Below are 22,979 nucleotides of genomic sequence, written 5' to 3'. Positions count from 1 at the left end.
TGTACAAATTGAATAAAACATACCGCTTCAATGCTGGACACTAAATATTTAGACATAATTCAATTGTGAGGATCAAACTTGCAATCACTTGAGATAAATACAATGTTTTGCTTTAGAATACAGCAGATCAGGGCTTTTTGAAATGCCTGAGGTTTCTGTCACCCCCATGACCTCACACAATTTGACACATTAGAAATGTACAGAATGCGTTGATTGCGCCGACAACACAAGACGGTAACAATTCACCAAATGCTAATGAAGACCTGAAATACTTTTCCTCTCTCTCTAGCAGGTCGTTTTTGGACATTTAGCAATATTTTTATTTTTTTTTACCTTAACCCAGCTGAAGAGAAGACAACCAATTAGGATTTTATAACTTTATTGTAACAGTATTTTCTGCCTTCCCCCCAAACCCTCTCTCTGTCTGCAGAAGAAGGCCACTAAAGGAGAGTGTGTACGCTGACAAGCTGCAGCAGTACAACACAGGAGGTGATGCCACATATATTGAAACTATGTGCTGTGTTTTTGTATTATAATTCATGTTTATTGTATTGATTTGTTCAGATGTATTTGCACATGTGTGTAAATAACTTAATAAGTGTGTTTTTTAAAATTGCTGTATACATTTAGTTTTACCTACTTAGTTATTTGATTTGATTTGATTGTATTAGGATCCCCTTAAGCTGATGCAGAAACATCTTACTTATGTACTTACTTACTGTATATGCTTGACCTTAAACTTCCATAACAGTATTTTTATGTCTTGACTCTCTATTTTTCCCCCATCAGAGGTGACTATGAGGCCAGACATGTTCAGCGGCACCACCCCCACAGTGACCTTTCCCACCCTCTCAGACGGTCACAGTTCACCGGGGGTCAAGATCTACATCGACCCCTTCACCTACGAAGACCCCAACGAGGCCGTCAGGGAGTTCGCCAAGGAAATAGATCCCTCCTGTGTCAAAATAGAGGAAGTCATCGGATCAGGTAGATGATTTTTATGGACTTAATGTCTATGACCCGCTCAAGTTAGGCTTTTATAAACTCAACAAATGTAAAAAAAAAAAAATCTTGAGTAATTTTAAGGTGGAGTCAGCGATTCTGGAGAATGCTTGTTGTCAAAAACCTGTGAATATCTCCTCACGATCCACAACCTGTGTGTGTGCTAAAAAAAAATCCAGTGTTAATACACAGCCTAAGCTCTGTATACATTCAGGTTGCTAGATAGGGTGGGCCCCCTTTGTTTACATACATACCTTTTGTTGAACCAACCACTTTACAGACCCTAGGCTGTGTATTAACAACCAAATTTTTTTTTTATCCCAGCTACACACAGTACTGAAAGGTAGCGGATCGTGAGAAGATATTCACTGATTTTCACAAAATTATTTTGACACCAAGTATGTCCCGAAATCACTGACTCCACATTTAAAATCAAATATTCCATAAATATATTGCATTCTTTCTTTAGGTTAAAGAAAGAAAAATCACAGTCCTTGTTTGTTTCTACTATAAACAGCTCCAGAAAGGAACTTTGAAAAAGTAAACCCTTCTTTAATGAGACAAGCTTTAACCTTACAGTAAATTAATCCGTTTTCTTCAAATGTGCCACACTTTTGTGTCAATGACAAAGATCTTGAAACTCACAATGTCAGTTTATTATTTTTGTTTTATTTCTTTCCTTTTGAAGTCGAGAGAGAGAGGGAGAGAGAGATCTTTTATTCATGCCGAAAACTTTCACCGGAATAAATTAAAACAGTCTTCTTGCATTCTCTTTGGCTCTCTGAGCGCTCACTGTGAAAATGCTGTGTGATGTGGAAAATAGAGAAAGGGTTGGATGTGAAAAAGAGCATCCCGGAGCATCCCCTGAAATATTTGGGGGACAGAGTTTTTTTTTTTGCATTTCAGCTGAAGGGTAGAATAAGGTAAAAAAAAATGATGGAGACAGGGAACAGAAAATAAGGGAAAACTTTACAGGTCCTTAGATCAAGCGCCTTATTTTGCAACTGGTCCAATCAGCTGAAACACAGAATTGAGCATAAGCCGCGTACAAAAATAATAAATAATTAATACATACATCATACATACAATTTGTAAAAGAACATTTGCTAAAAACCCAGGTGACTATGTCATACTCATATAAATAGGTTTCAAAAAGGAGTGATGCAGTGACATTATTATCCAACCCTGTCTGGAATTAAATCCAGGGCTACATGGGTTAACAGAAATAGGATAAGAACATGGATATACAAAACGTTATTGTAAAGGCTAAAGCACTAATGGCTAAAACAATACTATCAAAAATCTGTATTAATTGCTGCTATTACCGTTCTATCCTTTAGATCAAACACACATCCAATCATTATTTCATTTGCATTATGCATTCAAAAACTATTGGGAATAGAGTATACTGAAGAATACCAGAACATGATGAAATAATCATTTCTTGTCATGGCTAGATTTTTAAAGGGGATATTAATGCTTAATGTGGAATTTTGCATACATTCCAGGAATATATAACTAATTCAAGGTCTCACAGAGGCAGGCACGTACTGTATATCATCTCCACATTAAAATTTGACTCTTGTTCATGAAAGCTCAATGCCACACATACTGTAGAGTGTACACTTTACAGCATTGAACTGCCTCAGGGCTCCGGACCTCCAAAAAAATCACTGTCAGCTTCTTTTTTTTTTGGATTAATGTTAGATGTTGCCAGGCAGCGCAGTTTATAAACTAGATTGGTCCTTATCTTTGCTGTGACGTGTAGAGAATCCTTGTGTCAAAATAGAATCAATTAAGTTTAAAGTGCACTCATATGGTAGCCTGGCACCGACCGCCTTCATCCGCTCAATTTTCATTTCCCTTCAGTAGTCAGTCTGGGCCTGCGGTATATTCTTAGGTTTTCTCCGGACATATTTTTGCCAAAACAACTTCTCATCATAGTAGTGAAAAGCATTTTTTTCTCTCTATACTTTTGATAATCTGTGTATGAAGCACTTAGTTGGAATACAATGCACACACCGGAGGTAGGCCACACCCAAGGATCTCTTCTTTTCCTAATTCACTGAATAAAAATACTTACAAAATCAGAGTAGTGAATGATGATAAAATGGATAGCCATCTCTGTCTAAGCATGAACAAAACTGTATATTGTTTCATGGTGTGTAGGGTCAAATTGCCCAAGCCCGATACTGCCATGTGTCTGTTTGACAATTTATAGTAATTCATTATCTTTAGTAATTACTTAGTGTTTTGTCGTACACCTCCAAACTCCAAATGTTCTCCACCGGAAACAACACAAACTAGGTTTTTCTCTTTTTTTTCTTCCCTTGCACCAAAACCCAAATGTCCGTGAAGCTCTTGATGATAAAGGTCATGAACCAGATTCACACCCTCACCGCTGAGAGACTATGCGCTTTCAGGTTTAGTCTGTTGAGCCACTCTGAGAGGCTTTCGGTAATCCCTCCATTTCTCACTTTATTTCTCTCCGAGGAAGGTTTCTCACCTCAGCCAGAGGTGACAGAGGAGCGGATGGAAAAACCACGGGCGGTAAAGGGGGGGAAAATATGAGCTGGGGCGAAAGGTGGATGTGGCATTTAAAGACAGTAGAATCTCTCCCCATTCTACTGCTATAGAAAAGGGAAAAATGTATCCACAGATTTTTTTTCTCTTTCTTCCCTTTTCTCCGACTTTCTTCTTCTGTTTTTCTTTTCCTTGTACGTCTTTGATACTTCCCAAAACATCTTCTTCTTCTTGGTCTGCATCTGCGGTTTAGCCCCTCTGGAGTTTTTAGAGTTTGTTTGCGTACAGTTTGAGATGCTAAAACAAAGAACCGAAGGCGGAAAGGAGCAGAACAACAGATTTAGGAGGGAGGATAAAAGACGAGAGCACCCTAAGGAGATAGTAAAAATATCTCACCTCTCTCTCTCTCTCTCTCTCTCTCTCTCTCTCCCCCCCTCCATCTGTGATAACACCTCTTTCTTTCTCCTCCTTCCTTGTTACTATCACCTGCACTGTAAGAAATATCTCCCGTAAAAAGCACTTTATTTGACTTAAGGCAAGTCCTGAAACCATTTATTTACAATAGAAAGGAGCAATGATACTGTATTTCACCTGCTAGGCCAGTTGACTTCTTTACAGCATAGTTAAAGGTGGAGTCAGTGATTCTGGAGAACGCTTGTAATCAAAATCATTGGATATGTACTGTATCTCTTCATGAACAGCTACCTGTCCGTACTGTGTGTACGCTGAAAAAAGGTGATTTTGACAACAAGCGTTCTCCAGAATCACTGACTCCACCTCTAAGCTGTATTGAATGCCATTCAATTCAACATTAAACAAATACATAGATAAATAAATGTGCCTATGAAATAAACCCTGAAAAGTTGCCATGCTATGTTGTATCTCTTTGAAATATTTTTTTATTTATACACCTCTACATCCACCCCTTAACTATTCTTTCACCTTTCTCCCTTATAATAAATACTTTCTCACTTTCTACACCTCCCATCCCTCCTTCCCCCCCCCCCTCCCCATCCTCTTTCCATTCTCCTTCCTATTTTGCTCTCCATCCATCCATCGCTCCTCCTGCTAGTTTACAGCACAGACAGAGAACAGTAGACAGTTTTTAATGAGCGCTGAGATGTGAGGCACAGATCACAGTGAGACAGGACAACGCGACGTGTCATCCAATTCCCATCACTCATCCATTATTCACACACTGATTTTTTTTTATCTCTGGGATGAGGACTTTTATTTTGAAGCGATATTCAATTTTCACGTCCCCAGGCAGGAGCATATCGCTGCATTCATTCTGACAAAAGGCATTTTGTAAAAAAAAAAATCTGCACATTGAACATGTTGAAAGGCATAGAGGTTAAAATCAGTTCAAATTTGTTCAATATAGCAATGCAGGCAAGACAGACAGTAACAAGGAAATCTACTAGAGATTTTTGATTTTATTGAGTACAATTGTGAGGTACATTCGAGGTACTCTACTTAACTTAAATATTCTTGTTCGTTTTCGGAACAAACATAACTAGACCTTTTTAAAGTCTGACAAAAAAATCCTGGTGATGTCATTATTTTATAAAATGTTCTATAACCATTACAACAATACTGAGACCATTACTTATATGGTCAGGTCCATAATGTTAAGTAGCATCTTATTTGACATTAGCAGTGACCTCTGTACAATACAACACATACAAAACACTGCTCTCATAACTGCCCAACTCTGATGCTGCTAAGAACAACATGGTGTCTCTGGTTTGGCTAAAGGAGGATTTTTAAATTATATATGGTGATAGCCAAATGGTATGAACTTCATCCAAACTGATGTCCCAGGTGTCCCATTTCATAAAATGTGATTCAAATGCTTTATTTTATTCCCCTTTTTATGGTGTTATAATGTATTAAAAGGCTCACTCTGAAATCATAGGAGCCATCCCAAACAATGCACTTGCCTGTCCCTGTGAACCTTATACTGTTTGCTGATAAGCCTTACATCTATATAGACAATTCCTTGTCATTTCAGCCCTATAATGTTTTCTTCTTCTTCCGCAGGTGAGTTTGGGGAGGTGTACAAAGGTCGCCTGAAGCCCGTTGGTAAAAAGGAAATCCCCGTGGCCATCAAGACCCTGAAGGTGGGCTACTCTGAGAGGCAGAGGCGGGACTTCCTGTCGGAGGCGTCAATCATGGGCCAGTTCGACCAACCAAACATCATCAGACTGGAGGGCGTGGTCACCAAGAGCAGGCCCACCATGATCATCACAGAGTTCATGGAGAACGGAGCACTGGACTCCTTTCTCAGGGTAAATGACTTACTTACCAATGACAGTTTAAGGCGTACATTCGTTAACGGTGTACTGTTGATCTTTGTATGACATTTAAAAAAAGAGTTATCCACAGTTTGGGCAGATGCAATGGAAGTCCATGAGTGTGTTTTGTATCATAACGTCGGCAAAACTCCAATCTCAATACTTATACAGTATACAGTCCAAAGCTGCTTTTTTTTTTTTTTTTTTTTTTTATAACCTTTATTTATACAGGTAAATCCCATTGAGACCGAAGACTCTTTTACAAGGGAGATCTGTTTTCCTTTCCCACGTTGCCATTCACACACACATTCATACACCGATAGCAGGCTAACTATCGACATTCACACGAGGCAAGGTGGGTGAAGTGTCTCGCCCAAGGACACATCAACCATGACACAGGTGGCAGGGCGGGGATCGAACCGCCAACCCTTTTCAGAATGAGCCAATTAAGATATTACAAACAAAATGAATGTGGAAGTAATGGGACGCCGCAATGTTGCACCTCCATGTTTTCTACATTAGCACAGAATGGACAAACCTAATGGCCATATGCATTTTTATATATAGTGACTGAGTTGTATGGAACGGCTAAAAACACCAGATCGAGCCGAGATTGTTTTTGTCAATTTATGATACAGCAGGTGGCCAATTTCATAATGCTGTAAAGTGGCTTAGAGCTAGACATAAGGACACTCACACTCAGTAAAGCCATTGTACATACTGTTTGTGTTAATGTGTGTTTTTATGTCAGTGAAATATGCAGTAGTGTATGCAGATTTATCTTTGAGCGAAATTCACATAAAGTCTAAGCAAACAAACAAGCAAACCGAATAACAGATGGAGATGGGAGGAGAGGGAGAGACACAAAGACAGAAACAACCTTTTTCTCCTCTCTTTTCCTTCCTGTTCTCTTCCCTCATCCTGCGTGCGTGTGTGTGTGTGTGTGTGTGTGCGTGTGTGTGTGTGTGTGTGTGTGTGTGTGTGTGTGTGTGTGTGTGTGTGTGTGCGTATCTCAGTCTGTCTATCCGTCTGTCCTGGCTCTTTGATCGTGCCCTCCTTTTCCAGGCGCCTCTATATACAGAAAGAAAAACTCTTTGATGTTTGGTTCTCACAGTGTGACCTCTTTTGACTTCAGAAATCATTCACTGACTCACACACACACACACACACACACACACACACACACACACGTAGACACAAACACACACACACACACACATAGACACAAACACACACACGCACACACACACACTGTGATCGATCTCGCTGGCGTTACTGTCCTTGCATGACCATCTTGCAGGCAAAAGAACTCTAGGGATCGATACTTTTGTCTGTGTGTGTGTTTGTGTTTGTGTGCCTACTAGGAAAGGCTGCAGAGGGATTAGGCTAAAGGGGCATCAAAGGCGCAGTTTGATACACACAGTGAATTAAAAGACACACACACACAACCTTTGAATGCAACAATGTCAGCTGGGGATGTCAGTGATGTTTATAAGAAACTGTCTGGCCTACAAGTCAAAGAGTGAAAGCCTCCAGCTCAAGAGTATGTTGGTTTTTTTTTCTCTAGATTTCTGATATTCACCTCAGAAATGTTATGTTTGCTTGTGCACATTAAGACAGTATTGGCAAAGAAAAATCTGATTCAATCCATGGTATATATAACACAATGGATGTATTGTTATCCCCCTAATTAGAAAGATATGTGATGAGCGAGGGACAATTTTTTTTTTTTTATCATATCACATTGTATATCTTGGGGACAGCAAAAGCCCATCGAGGAATATCATCAAAGAGCGTGACGCAGAATCAGCGCCTGTTTTAATTACTGCAGCTTAAAAATCATCTCCGGTTAACTAAACTGTTCTCCTGAGGGGCAAACCGCTCAATGAACTCTCATTGTCTTAAGCCACTTATGTAAAGCATTGGTCAACCTGCTTAGTTTGATTCAAATTGAAAATAAGTAGGTCATCTGGCGTCTCATACTGTATAGGACCAACTATAGTCGTGCGGCATGAAGCAATACTTAAGTAAGTTGTCAAAACTGTCATGTGAATCTAAAGGTCTGTTAACCATTATTTAACACCTGTTGACTGTGTTAACATGAAATTACCTCTATAAAATGTGTCCACTAAGGTTGGAAAAGTTGCTAAGCAGTTCAGCATAGAAACAGAAGAAAAAGGTTTATTTCACCACTTCTAAAAGGAAAAATTTGGAAAATTAGGCAAAAGGCTACCATCAAAGTCACCATCTGACTGCATTAACTCTGCCTGTGTCTTTTTGGTCTGGACCCAAAGAATTGTAGAACTGGAATTAAGATGTAGGAAAGTTATACAAATTGTCAGAGGAAAACCCTCTAATTCTGACATGGGTAATGTGAGAAGGGAAGGCGGTTTAATGATCCCATGACCAAGGGACATAATATTGATTGATTCACCTTTCCACAGCAGCAGCAATGATCAGACTGTGCTTCGTCTTTCCACACACTGTCTTAATCCAAGAACACAGCCACAGTTTGTACCATGTAACCGTCATCTGGTTTTTGAAAAGCTACTTATTCCCTTTTAAAAGCCACTGGCATGATATGTTGTGTGAAATACGGAAATATCTTTTCAACTGCTAGATTTTGACTCAATATCTTTAGTGAAAAAAGTCTGATAACGGGAAAAATTGAAAAACAATCCTGTTACGCTTAATTTTTTTGCAGCAAAATGACGGGCAGTTCCCGGTGATCCAGCTGGTTGGTATGCTGAGAGGCATCGCGTCTGGGATGAGGTACACACACACACACACACACACACACTCACACACACACACACACACACACACACACACACACACACACACACACACACACACACACACACACACACACAGAGCAGCGTGAAATTCATTCTTATCATAATGATGAAGAAGAAACATTTTCAATGACTCTTGTGTGAAATTAGATTTTTCATGTAACAATAGCAATTCTGCCACGCTGAGATTTCATCGTGTGATTTCCAACGCTGTGTGGTCATGTGTTATACTCAATCAGCAACAATGAGATATGCTGCCTTAACATCCTGCAAAAACTTTCTTTCTCAAACATACACACACACACAAAAACTCTATTTAAGTTAAGAGCACCACATTTTATTGGCCTGGCAGTTTGAAACACTGTGCTCTCACACACACACACACACACACACACACACACACACACACGCACACTCTCTAGATCTTGTCTGTGTGTTATCGTAGCTAGCCACATACCTGCAATAAAACACAAACATTAAAGCCCATTCCTATTTTATCTAAAGTAGCTGGCAACGGATAATACACACATAGCCTGACAGAGACACACACACACACACACACACACACACACACACACACACACACACACACACACACACAGACACGAACACACTAAATCCCACTACCGTTTTTATAGTAGCCCAGGTAGCTGGCGATGGATGCCACACACATTCACACCATAAATCCTGTTAATGTTACAGGTACCTTGCGGAGATGAGTTATGTTCACCGGGACCTGGCTGCGCGGAACATCTTGGTTAACAGTAACTTGGTGTGTAAGGTGTCCGACTTTGGCTTATCACGATATCTGGAGGAGGACGCCTCTGACCCCACCTACACAAGCTCTCTGGTGAGGACACACACACACACACACACACACAGGCCTACACACACCTACACACATACAAAGGAAGCATGCAACCAAAAATAATTTTGCTAATTTAAGCTCTTCATCAGTGGGGAAATGGCTGTTGTCCGTTAGTAGTGATACGTAATGAATAAACATATCTATGTATGTTGAATAGATGTATGTTATACCTATTATTACACTAGCCAAGAGCTACAACATTTAGGTAAAACCTAGGCGCTATTTTATATAATTTTTTCAGTGTAATGTTACTGTTAGAATTGTATTTGCACACTTCTCATCATTGTGCCTGGTGATGATTGTGATGACCATTACTTTAACAGTCAGTCCTCACCTTAATGTGTATGATGTATGGTGGTAGTTATACGGTGTGGGCTGGCAATGGCTTTTGTTTAGCACTATGTGTCAAGGAGACTGGCACTAAAATGCAAAAAAATACATTTCCCCTTTTTTCTCTCTCTTTCCAACAATGTTTCATCCGTCTTCTCTTTGTTTCTTTCAGGGCGGTAAAATCCCAGTGCGGTGGACGGCCCCGGAGGCCATCGCATACAGAAAGTTTACGTCTGCCTCAGATGTCTGGAGCTATGGCATCGTCACATGGGAGGTGATGGCATATGGAGAGAGGCCATACTGGGACATGAGTAACCAAGATGTGAGTCACGTGTGTGTGTGTGTGTGTGTGTGTGTGTGTGTGTGTGTGTGTGTGTGTGTGTGTGTGTGTGTGTGTGTGTGTGTGTGTGTGTGTGTGTGTGTGTGTGTGTGTGTGTGTGTGTGTGTGTGTGTGTGTGTGTGTGTGTGTGTGTGTGTGTGTGTGTGTGAGTCACCGTGTGTGTGTATGATAGATAAAGTCTTTCTTTTGTTCTCTTGTGTCTTTATTGATGTTTTTGACTGTATGTGTAAGTTTAGCCATTTATTTTGTTGCACACTGTTTCGTGTGTGTGTGTGTGTGTGTGTGTGTGCATATGTTTGGGCCTTGCTTGTTTGTTTCCTCCGCCGTCTCTCGCAGCAGGGTGCCTGCATGTCTGGGAAAATACACGGAAAATGAGGACATCAATTTGAGTGTCACATAAGTGTTTGTTCCCTGGAACATCAGACCAAAAAGACATCGCATTTTTCCTTTCCAGCTGGTGTTTTCGTACAGGGAATATTTCATTTTCTTGACAACTTTATTCCAATTACCTACACACAGACACGGATCAATTTCGCTGCAGAATTTTCGCTATGCCTTGTATTTTTTTCTTCTTTGTTCTGGTATCACCATGCTGTTAGTAAATGGACTGAGGTTATATTTGTTTATGCTTTTTAGGCTACAAACGGTTAGATAATGCACCAGGTCTCTGCTATTCACATGTTCAAATGTATAGAAAAAGCTCTTCTCTTTCATCCATTCCATAGGCTTAGTATTCAATTGCACTGTTTAAACCTAAAGGGGATCATGTACAGTACATGAAAAGGGAGGTTCCACGAGATCGGATTGCTGACATTTTTTCTTTATTTCAAGGTTTCCTATTCCGAGAAGGAAATGTGATACACAGATTATAGTTACTTTTGGCAGTTAAACCCCACATCAAAGCGCCGAGGCTCTAAACCCCAATTCTTGCTTTCGGAAACTATATATCGAATGGCTTTGACACAGAGGAGCCTGGGAATTTTACACGCCTCCGGTTTGTCACGATTTTTCAACTTTTAAGATACATTTATGTTGCGGCGGAAAAGCTTCCAAATCATCGCTGACAGGCTTCAGTTGTGCTTATCGCCTGGAAAATATTCTTATTAACTTCTCCTCGAGGAAATATTAAGAGCTGTTTCATCTTGTTGTTTTTTTTGCAGTCAAGCCATATTTTTCAGACTACAGCTACACTCTCGGCAATGTTTAATCTAACGTAAAGCTATAGTGCGTAACTTCTGTAGGCCCCGTGAGAAATTCTGAGTAATTAACACTGTGGGCACATTTACATGAAGTAAGCCTGTGGTGATTGCACATGGATTTTATACCTTCTGCTTTACGTCCATGTTTTTTCTTAGCAGTAGAATCAACACCTAAAAAAATGTTGGGCGCTTTTGGGGATTTTTCTGAGCTCCTGTGCCAGTGTCGGGGAGCAACTCCAGTTTGTAAACGCTGCCACACTGAGAAATTCATACTGAGAGAATTCCTTTTATATGAAAAAGTTACACACTATAGCCGTAACCTATTTGTGAAAATGGCTCTATATGGTTAGCTATCCCATTGATGAGGAGTGAATCACTCATACTATCCCCTTCTACATTTTAGAAAGACAAACATTTTCAACATTTGCAACTGAAAAAAGATATATTTCCCTCATTATTCTCAGCACAGACCTGTTTCTCCTGTCTGACATCCACTTCACCTTAAGCATCTATTTCCCCTTATTTCACACTCTCCCTTCCCCCTGCTGTGTCTCCTCAAATCCTCCCTGGCAGCCTCACCCATCATTCCCTAAGGCTTGCTCCAGAGAAATAGCAGCAAGTCTATGCAGCGGTAATGACAGCGAGCCCATTTAATGACAGAGACACTTTTATAAGGGTTCAGGCAGTGTATAATGATGGGGAGTGTGTGTGTGTGTGTGTGTGTGTGTGTGTGTGTGTGTGTGTGTGTGTGTGTGTGTGTGTGTGTGTGTGTGTGTGTGTGTGTGTGTGTGTGTGTGTGTGTGTGTGTGTGTGTGTGTGTGTGTGTGTGTGTGTGTGTGTGTGTGTGTTACCGCGGCAGCTAACGAGGGTCTGCTGCGGCATTAACTATGCATGAACCTCACACACCTAAAATCACACACACATACTACACACTAAATCTCACCACATGCGAGCCGATATGCATAAAGACACACACACACACTCACACACACACACAGGCACAGGCACGAGATTTCAAAGGATAGGGAACGTTGGAAATTGTCATCCGAGCCACCACAGGTGCTGTGTTCGACATGAATTAATCATTAAAAAAAAAGGGCTGTGATGTTTTCACTACACACGCTGATATTTTGACTGACAGCTGTGCTTAGAGAGAATGCATGCAGCACAAAGCCCTGAGAAGTGTGTCGGGGTCAAGTACAGTTCACCCAGCCAGCAGACACAAATCCCCGCCACTGAATTTACAGAAAGCAGCACATTCTCCTCAGCTTATCTTCAGAAGAGGCTTACAAGTATTGTGTGTAAACTATTTTGAGGTACTTTTTGGCAACTATGCTTTTGGAAAAGGCAAAAATCCGTCGTTAAAATGTGAACAGAGAAGTAACAGCAGCGCCAAAAAACTCAAGAGATTGCAACAGCAAGTCATAAAAACACAACAACACAGGACCTAGTTTAAATTATTCACAGAATGTAGAGATACGCATATAGAGATACACATGACATGAGTCAAACATATACAGGTCTCTCTTGTAAATGAGACCCTGGGTCTCAATGAGATTTTACCTGTATAAATAAAGGTTAATAAAAATAAATAAAAAAATAAAAATATACGTAAAACCCTAAATAAGTTAATATATTTTGATGGGGGTGAGATTTTTTTCAATATAAAAAAGTAAAGGTGTAAAGCTACAGCTCTCAAGAAGTAAAGATACTTTTCTACTTTATAGGAGCAGCTTAGCACTTTGCTCTCATGCTGAGATTTAGATTAAAAGATTGAAACCTTAGTTTAGCACACATTCTTCAAACGTTACCCAAGCTGGTCTACCTTCATCTCCGAAACTTTCACGAAGTTTGTCACCTAGAAGAGAAAGTGTAATTTTATTTTTGAATACACGTGCAAGTATTAAAGCCACACAATACTCATAAGGCCACTATGGAATAAAGTGTCCGTGCTTTTAAGGAAGATGATAGTAAACTGCTGGATGTGTGAAAGATAGTATCTATCTATCCTACGTCTTTAGGAATACAGAGCATGTTCGAAGCCACTTATGGTTTGACCTGATACACCATAGCATTACAACCATTATAATTCAAGTCGGTTAAATGTCGAGTTAGACCTTGGGAAAAAAAAAATTATTCTCACATCTCTGGCAAAGAGGGTGGAATAGTTTTAGGATAATGATGACTGCACTTGATATTTCCTTTCTTTGATTTTTTTTTTCCTTTTTTTGGAGCGAGGCAGCTAGTTACTCCTTCAGTCAAAGGCGTTTTGAGTTCTGTGATGTTTGGGATAATTACATTATTCACCCAGAGGAATGTTGGCGTATTTAGCACAAGCTCTCTCTCTCTCTCTGCAATGCAAAATACAGAAAAACCTCTCACAGATCCTTATCACTCGCAATAGCTGTGCTGCTGGTGTAATGAAATCAGAAGCTCCTCTTGTTAAACTACCCTGTCATTGATATCAGACACTGCTGCTTAGCGAGGAATATCTGGATGTACCGATCAGACTTTTAAAAAATGGGAAATGAATCCTCTTGACTCGTCCAAGTTTAATTTTCTTCTGGGGTTTTAAATGAAGCTGAATAAGTGAAGATTCTTCCATGAATACATTTGATGGGGGGGGGAGGGGGGGCTGGCTACTCGTGGTGTAGTGGTAAGAGCGTCCCCCCAAATAGGCGCTCAGTCCTCAGAAGCAGCAGACCACATCTGGTTAGAATCCAGCCCGTGGTCGTTCTCTGCATGTCATTCCCCTCTCTGCCCCATTTCATCTCTGTCTCTCTGCACTATGAATAAAGCATTGAAAATACCCCCCAAAACAGTAATAATAATAAGTACACCTGTCTTAGCCAAGATTGTACGACTATCCCCCATTGAACTCATTTTTACCAACAGGAAGTCACAAATCAAAAAATCAAGATCAAAATTGAAAGTGTCTAAACAGCATCAAGAGAGCCCTCGACTCAATGTTGAATCTCTTTGCCTCTTTCATCCCTTTCATATCTTGATCACAGAGCTGCCCCATGCTGTGTGCATGTCACTGATGTCATATTACAATAACACATTTCTGTCAAAATATGTTCTTCACCCTGTCATTTACAGTTTATCCCTTACTGGGAAAGTGGGATGCTTTAAAAAAAAACACCTATTATCCTGTGTCCTAGTATATGTTTCTTTGCTGTCAAATACATGTCAAAAACAAGACATTTTGAGAAAAATAAATCATTATTCTTGTATTATTTAGGCAGGGGGGGGCTTATAAATACATGTTTCCACTCTATATGTGAGTTGAGAGCCCTTCTATTATATAAAAAGCACACTTGACACCATTAATGGTTTACAGTAGCTACCAGAACAAAATCATGGGTCATACATAAGTGTTTAGATACCAGCATTGAGAGTTGGTACCTTATACCCAAAATTGCTGTGGATTCATTTTGAGTGGAAAATCTATCAACGTCTCCCTGTATCTGTGCCTCCACTTCACACAGTGTGGGTGACTGGATGGAGGTGTGGGTGGAGGCAAACACTCCGGCACACTTGAACCCAGTGTTTAAAACTTCAGTAAAAGTTCCCCACAGAAACAAAATCACAACTGCTATTCCAGCTATCAAATCCTCCAATGATTTGATCAGTTCCCTCTCACAATTATACCCAGCCTATTCCACATATTCTGTTACACTAGAAGTTATGAGATGCCATTTCATAATTTAATATGTTTTAATATAGAGCTGTGCTGGTGGATTTTTCTGGCCGTCTGGGGGCTGGAAAAAAAGCTGCATTGTCAAATGTAATCTTTAAGTTATTATTATGAATGTGTTAGCAAACATCGGCCTATTTATACATACATGATACTAAGCAACATTAGCATTTCTATGGAGATGGGTATCCGGCAACTTGAAAGTCCCAAAATGTACTCTATTTTAAGCCTTATATTGGTCTCTGGCAACTCCTTTAACTCTATAGCTGATAAATGCTCTAGCTGGTTGCTTACTTTGTCTGGAGTAGGAAGTAGGAGAATATAAGATTTTATCGTGAATCATAGTTAAAAAAAATTATGTAAGCACATTCTGTTGATTGTTGTGAAATTATTGCCTATTGAATCCCTCACAAAGAAGTCATTTTTGGAGATTATTTGAATGTTTTTTCATTAGGATATGTGTCCTCTCGGTGATACAATAAAAATATGTATTTTTTAACAAAATGTAATGTAAAGAGATAAGAGTATTTTTTAGTGATATTATGATTATTGGGATGGTAATCAACCAGGATAATTGTGGCATGAAACTTTCATATCGTCCCATGCCTTTTACAAAGGTTGGTTCTGGGCAGGTAGCAGACAATCTGTCTATCACAGCTTTAGGTTGTGAGTAATAAAGGCAACAATTAGCTTTTTTGAGAGAAGATTAAAATCTCTCGTTTTGACCAATTGTCAATATAAAGACATTTATTTTATCAATCAATTAGACCAAAACATACAATAAATCAATGACTTTTTATCATTATTTATAAGTATTTGTGTCCATTTCCCTCCCCTCTCCCACCGTGTCCCAGGTGATAAATGCCATAGAGCAGGACTTCCGGCTGCCGGCCCCTATGGACTGCCCCGTGGTGCTGCACCAGCTGATGTTAGACTGCTGGCAGAAGGACCGCAATGCTCGGCCAAAGTTCACCGACATCGTCAGCATGCTGGACAAGATGATACGCAACCCTGCCTCTCTCAAAACCGGCACCAACAATATGCCCCCTGGGTGAGGAGAGATACCAGCCTCATTTACATACACAAACACACTCCCAACTGACTCATCGCTATGTATTAGTAAAACAGTATTTTACCTGGCCATATGGCACAATACAACAGAGTTTTAATTGTATCTATTGTTAATATTCCTCATTTTAACAACATGTGCATATGTAAATACTTGAAGTAACTTCTTATATAGATACTGTATATATATATATACTTTCTATATACATTTTGTTAAAACTGGTATTTAATTTTTATTTTATTCTATTGTATATCATTTTCTCTTTTGAGCGCAGTGTCTGCCACACCAGCATTTCTCTGCATGTGACAAATAAACCCTTTTGAATCTTGTATTTTTATTTTGTTTTCCCCCCTGTTTGCAGCCCTCCCCATCATCCCCTGTTGGACCGTGGGGCTCCAGACCTGAGCAGCCTGAGCTCCGTGGAGGACTGGCTGTCTGCGCTGAAGATGACCCAGTATAGAGACTCCTTCATGGGCTCGGGATTCACCTCTCTGCCGCTCGTCACACAGATCACAGCTGAGTAAGTTACTGCCAATGCCATTATCTCTCTCGCTCTCTCTCTCTCTCTCCCTCTCTCTCTGTTTCTCTGTGTGTCTCTCTCTCTCCCTCCCTCCCTCTCTCTCTCTGTCTCTGTTTGTCTGTCTGTCTCTCTCTCTCTCTCTCTCTCTCTTTTTCTCTGTCTCTCTTTTCGTTTGTCTTTCTCTCCATGCCGACGTCTCACACTGCTGCTCACCTGCCAAGTCGATGTCTTGTTAGCTGGACAACTGGCAGTAGCGGCTGGTTGTCAAATTTGCTGGTCCATTTGCAGGCCTGTCTGTCTCTCTGAACAGACTTACTGTATTGGACCATCCTTCCCTCTTTTTATCCTGGTGTAAAATTATATTATAATCATTATGGAACATTGATATATCTAGTGATGAACTGTAATTGCTTTTTAAAATGTTGAACCAATGTCAAATGAATAAAAGAGCGTCTTTAAACTAAGCTGATACTTCCCAGAAACTCTGGGGTTCATGTATCCATTTCACATACCTGGCAAAGCTTTATCTCTTAGTTTTTATTTTACTCCTCAGCAGAAAGTGACTATGTTGGAAGTGCACTTTTCATAATCAGCATTTTTCTTCATTTACCATCTGCCATTGTGAGAACATTTTAGGATGGCTCAGCCTCATTTACTTGATGTAACATACTGTATGTATGCTTTGTGTTGTCAGTCCCTGCTGTTTGTTGCCCTGTGGGTGAAACTTAAAGGATTGTATTCCCCACTATGATTTAATTAAGAACATTTTAATTTGGTACCAGGGTACCAACCATATAGCACATTTTTAATAGTACTTAGCTGTGTTAATGTGGCACTTTTGTAATGGTTTCCTCATCTTTGTCCAGAGATCTCCAAAGGATCGGTGTGCTTCTAGCCGGACACCAGAAGAAAATCCTGACCAGTGTTCAGTCCATGAGGCCGCACAGCAACGACCAGTCTCCCACTGAATCTGTGTAACCAAACACACACACACACACACACACACACACACACACACACACACACACACACACACACACACACACACACACACATACACAGGGGGAGATATACAGTATGGAAAATATTTGACAAGTGTACAGTCTCAACGCGTGGGCTGTCATCTTTACTCTTCCGATCTTAACCACTTTACATGTTTTTTTTAAAGATCACCCGTGGTCATACCCAGGTCAATACTTCCCTGTCCCCTTCAATGGACATATCATCTAGCTTCACAAATGGATTTAAACTCAATGCCTGGTTGGAGGGGAATATAATGTGGAGTTATTGACAAGGGTATAACAAAGCAGACATGTAAAGAACACTTGTGTCTGGATTTTTCTGTTGGACTACAAATGGGGACAACCACAAACCTCCATTCACTCTCACCCCGAACTAATCTTCCTGCAAGAATGCCTCTGACTTCCATCAACACCAGTTTTTACTAGCTTGAATGTTTGATTCAAGGACAACGTGTTTTTTTTAAATGTCAGGATAAATCACAAAAACGTACTACTGTGAAGAGGAAAGTGACTCTTTAAAAAAAAATCAAGAAATTGTCTCTGGAGAGCCTTGGACTCATAGCTTTCTCCAGTGTGTTTTGTTGAGACTACTTCAGTGTTGGTAAAAAAATGTCAACCATTTGAACCCAGGCTAGTGTCAACGGTTGAATGGGACTTAAATGTGAAATTGATCTTCATATTGAAGAGTGTGTACATATTACAATACGGGATGTTTGTTTTCCTACTTTGCTCATTTTGCTTTCACTTTTGCGAACAAACAATTGTAAAAAAAAAAACTGCAGTATTTTGTGAGCTCACTATGACGATCTTCCTCTGCCTGACTCATCAAACTTTGAAGTGTTGTGAACTGCAGACAAAGTACTTTTTCCACACAGCCATTAAAAGATAAACTCTTCCGCGCAGAGAGCTAGCAACGCCAGGCCCTGCTTAAAAATTACAGAGCAGAAAACGTAAACAAAATCAGATTTAAAACTATTAAACCTTGGTGGTGTAACAGGTTATTTAGTCATTCTAGAAGGCAAGGAAACTGCACTTTGGAAAGTTTAGAAGAAAAAGGAAACTGCTAAGGAGACTCGAGTCAATACCAGCTGTTGCGACGTGCCTGTTGACACACACACACACACAGCACAGAATCTCAAAAGACAGGAAAAAAAGGTATCATCAACCAATGTTCTTTCGATTTGGCTACACACCCTAAAGCAGACTGCCAGTCAGGCATGCATACAACGCATGAAGAAACCAGAAAAAAAAGTCCATTGCTCATGTTACGTCCACGCACGCATGAAACAAATCACATTTCTGTCAAAGCTGCCGTCCAGATTGTAATCACCACTCTACAGCAGGCAGGAGGTAAAAAAAAATTATCTTTTATTTTTTTTTTATCCATTGGCTGCCGGACATGTCATTGTTGTCTCTGCCTGTTTTGACAGTCGCATTTCACAAATTGACAGAACAGATTAATTGATATAAAAAGGACAGCGTTCGCATGTGTGGATGGGAACCTTTGACGATAGCGATCCTCACCCAACGGTCATACCCAAAGCAACACAGACCGATTTGATAAGAAATGTCAGAAAGAAAAGATCAAACAAGAAAAGATAAGTGTGCGAAAATGCTGGGAGGGTCATGTTTTAGTAGTGCATTCAAATGGGATGTTTGAATCACTAATCCCCACAAAAAAAAAATGTGATATCAAAGGAGGACTATTTTCATTCTGGGGCACATTGTAGGAGAAGCACAGTTTATTTTTATTTTTTTCGAAGCATTGAGCAGATTACCATCTTTTTAGACAACAGGCTGCTCGCCCCAAAACCTAGAGCCATGTGTGTAAACCCACATGTAAAGGATTACCGGTCCGTGGCATTTGATTGGTTGTCATGATTTTATGTTGTCATCCATAGCGAGCCAACAGAAGTGATTTGTTTTACTGTTGCATTGTCTGTGACGCCGTCCTACAGAATGCTGTGTTCGTGTCCGTCTCGCACCAGCGCTCTCTCCATTGCTGGGAGTGTTTTTATTTATTAACAATGTGACATTGAGAGGTCCACGGCTATTCAAAAAAACATCCAAACATTTCAGCTCTTCCACGCCGAAACTCTGCATTTTTGCATTAGTCGCCTGGCAACGATGGCTTATTGAAACATTCTTTATCAGCAAGTAATGAATCCAACTGGGAGCATGTTAGTGATTCAGAGGCATAACACAACATTGTAAATAGATGCCTCTGGAAAAGGCTGACAATAAGTGTTTTTTAAAATCATATTGAAAACACCAGAACTGAAAGCTATCAACACAGGCAGGCATCCTAATACATCATGTAAAAGCCTAAGCTGAGTGTGATGTGAGGGCCTATGTCCTTTTGCTTTTATCTCCATGTTATTTAACAAGGTTACAGTATGTGTGAGGCTTTCAAAAGGAAATTCACTAATTCCTGTGTCAGTGTTTGGTGAAAAGACAATGAAGTCATTAATGGACTTGTATTAATACTATGAAATGTCTTGGTTTTGAGCACAAAATGTAAACCACAGAGAGAATGCAGCTCAGGAACGCAACAGATGTGAGATGTGTCCACATTGCTGCATACAATGAGATCTTTCAATGGTAGAAATCACATGCACTATACAAGATCATCAATACAGGCAAAGCGCTTTATGAGTTAATGGGGAAAAAAAACTGTTTTTAGTTTTCTGAAGTGTTATTAAAAGTTAAATCCACCCTTATTCCAGCCCTTAACTAAGAGACACATTTTAATGAAACCTTAGAGAGCTTTCTGTTTGTCTGTGTGAAAAGACGACTAGAAAACAGATCAAATACACTTTGTGACTGAGTCAGGGCTGAGTGGATCGGGGAATATCTTGTAGTTCATGGCGAAATAACATTTTTAATCCTTTTTTTTTTAATTGAAAGTGGAGTCTTGACATCAAGCTTTTGAAATGGTTTTTCTTTTTGTTATTCTTTTTCTATGAAGGGAAACATACAAATTGCCAAGCTTCCAATAGAAGTCCTTCCTTAAAATTGTTTGAAAGCACTATTTCCTTGGTTTAAAAAAAAACATTTTTACACATATGAACAGGGTTTCATCATCCAACTAAACCAAACAAAAATGCCGTTTTATTAATCTTTCTTCACCCTCTGCAGACTTGTAAAAAGATTGAGACATTAGCTACCCCAATTCCATATTATATACTAAATATTAGCAGTTTTTCTTTTATACAGATGAAGTAGTCTGTTTACGCTGGAAAAGTGACATGTATAGCTATACTCCAAGATAAGCCACTGAGTATATAAAAAAATACTATTAGACCCTATTTTCCCACAAATAACTGCAAAACAAAAAAAGCCGAGCTGCTGACAGCTTCAAAAAACAAACTGTGGGAGGTGATAATAAAAAGCTTAGCGAAAATCCCAGAAAATAATAAATTGCCTTTTAATACTTGAGGGGAAAAGATACACTTTGATGTTTGTTTGTGAAGTTTAATAAGCGGTGGCATTTGAGTGTCGCAGCTTCGCTAACGCACATCAATACGTTTGTCAATTCCTGTTGGTACAAAGCGGTTAAAGGTGCGGAATCTTTTTCTTAGTAACGCAGGCTATGTTTACAACTCATTGTGTTACTCACTGAGGTCTAACAAAGAATATTGAATGTATTTCTTCCACTATACAACCTTTACAAAGAACATTTTTCAAACCCAATTGAAACCTGAATTGTTTACATCCCTGTTTACGTTGATCGGTCTTCTTCTTCATTGCCTCTTGCTGGTGCGTTAGCCTTTATTGACACATTATCGCCACCTGTGGGACTGTGAAACCAATGGAAGGAATATCATGTCACTCTATATGGTACCTTTTAAAGGAATACTTCACCCATACGGAACCAGCGTTCTATCATTATAAAATAACTATTATAATGTAATGAATGAGGTTTTTCTTCCCTCAGTCTTCCCTTAGTCTTCCCTTGGCCCAGCTGTCCTGTTAATCCTAACCCATACTGTGATGTCACAAGAAGGAAACTGTAGGGTTAGACAGTGAGACCATAAAACACTCTTTCTGCCTTTTCTCAGGCTAAGATGATCCGATTTCATTTTTTTTTTGCACATTTATACTAAATAGGATCTCTGAGTTCAATACACCTTCATATTCCAACCGGTGAAGTAGGTCTTTAAATAGTGTGATGATTTAAATCCTCACACTTATTAACAGAATATAGTATGGCTTTTGGGTCAAAGTTATGGTGGATTTCCCCCTTTAAATGCGGTGAATGCTTGTGAATATCTTTTCTATATTTGGTTACCAAATTTCCTATACTTGCTGTTTATTTTGATGTCATTCTGATATCATAGTATTGCATGATACTTTAGAGTTTTGTGGAAACGTGCCACTTTGAAAAAAATTGGCAGCTACATACAAAACCCCTCGTTCTTTGATTCTGAAGAGGCTGACATCAAAACCTGACATTTACTGCTACCTGTTTTAGATCGAAAAAACCCTTATTCAGACTCCGCTGTAACCTGCTCTGGGAATATACAGTATCAACATGATGTCACATTATGTTTGGCGTATTAATCTCCGAAACAGGTTAAAAAGATATGCCACTAAACAACAAAATAGGCCCAAGAAATGTGAGGTGTGTCTCTAGTATCTCATTCAAGTGCTTTAGGGTGGATTTATCATTTAATTGCAGTTATGACACACCTGCTCTTCTGCTCTGCTGTTGCTCTGGTGTAAAGGATATACTGTGGGTGAGGCCGGAGATGAGACGAGGTGAAGAGAGGAAAAATGTGAAAGGGAATAGGTAATAGAGAGGGCAATGGTGGAAAAATGGCAGTGCAATGGAGGCAAAGCTCGAATCTCTTATTTGAATAAAAATGAGGCTGGGTATGGAGAGATTTCTTTCTCTCTCTCTCTCCCATCTCTACCCTTCCGTCCTCTTTTCTTCCGCTAATGCCCACAACCCTTTCTGCACAAACTCACTCCTGCTTCCAGTCTGTGTTTTTTTTTCACTGTCTGGCACTCTGGTTTTATTCTTAGCCGTACTTTTTTCACAGCCATTTTAACTTCAGCATCTCTTATTTATGATGTTTTACTTTTTCACACAAGAAGAAAAAAGCCCTGCGGTGTGTTTTTGTATGTGTGAATTTGTGCCAAACGGTAATGTCTTGTTCTCTCATTGCCATGTCCAGTCATATACATTCACATTAACCTAAAAACTAAGACCGTCTGGTTTTAAACGCTCTCCGGCAATGTTTTAAATGATTTAATTTTAATTTATTTTATCTTTATCCTACTGCTGATTGTTATTTTCACTCTGTATGTA

General features: G+C 39.6%; 1 protein-coding gene across 1 annotated transcript in view; it reads left to right on the top strand.

Moving 5' to 3' along the window:
• LOC307254578 (ephrin type-B receptor 1-like) overlaps nucleotides 1-17,621 on the top strand; it is a gene marked incomplete at both ends in the record, with an annotated part of 78,275 nt that extends 60,654 nt beyond the window's left edge. The window contains 9 exons of the mRNA XM_080033011.1: nucleotides 431-489; nucleotides 790-987; nucleotides 5,569-5,816; nucleotides 8,527-8,594; nucleotides 9,320-9,467; nucleotides 9,988-10,137; nucleotides 15,909-16,105; nucleotides 16,485-16,643; nucleotides 17,510-17,621. Coding sequence (XP_079889137.1) covers nucleotides 431-489; nucleotides 790-987; nucleotides 5,569-5,816; nucleotides 8,527-8,594; nucleotides 9,320-9,467; nucleotides 9,988-10,137; nucleotides 15,909-16,105; nucleotides 16,485-16,643; nucleotides 17,510-17,621 — 1,339 coding nt within the window. The remainder of the gene's footprint in view (nucleotides 1-430; nucleotides 490-789; nucleotides 988-5,568; nucleotides 5,817-8,526; nucleotides 8,595-9,319; nucleotides 9,468-9,987; nucleotides 10,138-15,908; nucleotides 16,106-16,484; nucleotides 16,644-17,509) is intronic.
• Nucleotides 17,622-22,979: the final 5,358 nt, after the last annotated feature.

Source organism: Ammodytes marinus (genome assembly GCF_949987685.1).
Source record: "Ammodytes marinus genome assembly, chromosome: 8".
NCBI lineage: Eukaryota > Metazoa > Chordata > Actinopteri > Uranoscopiformes > Ammodytidae > Ammodytes > Ammodytes marinus.
The sequence above is the reverse complement of the archived record's forward strand: the minus strand, read 5'-3'. Positions and strand labels throughout refer to the sequence as shown.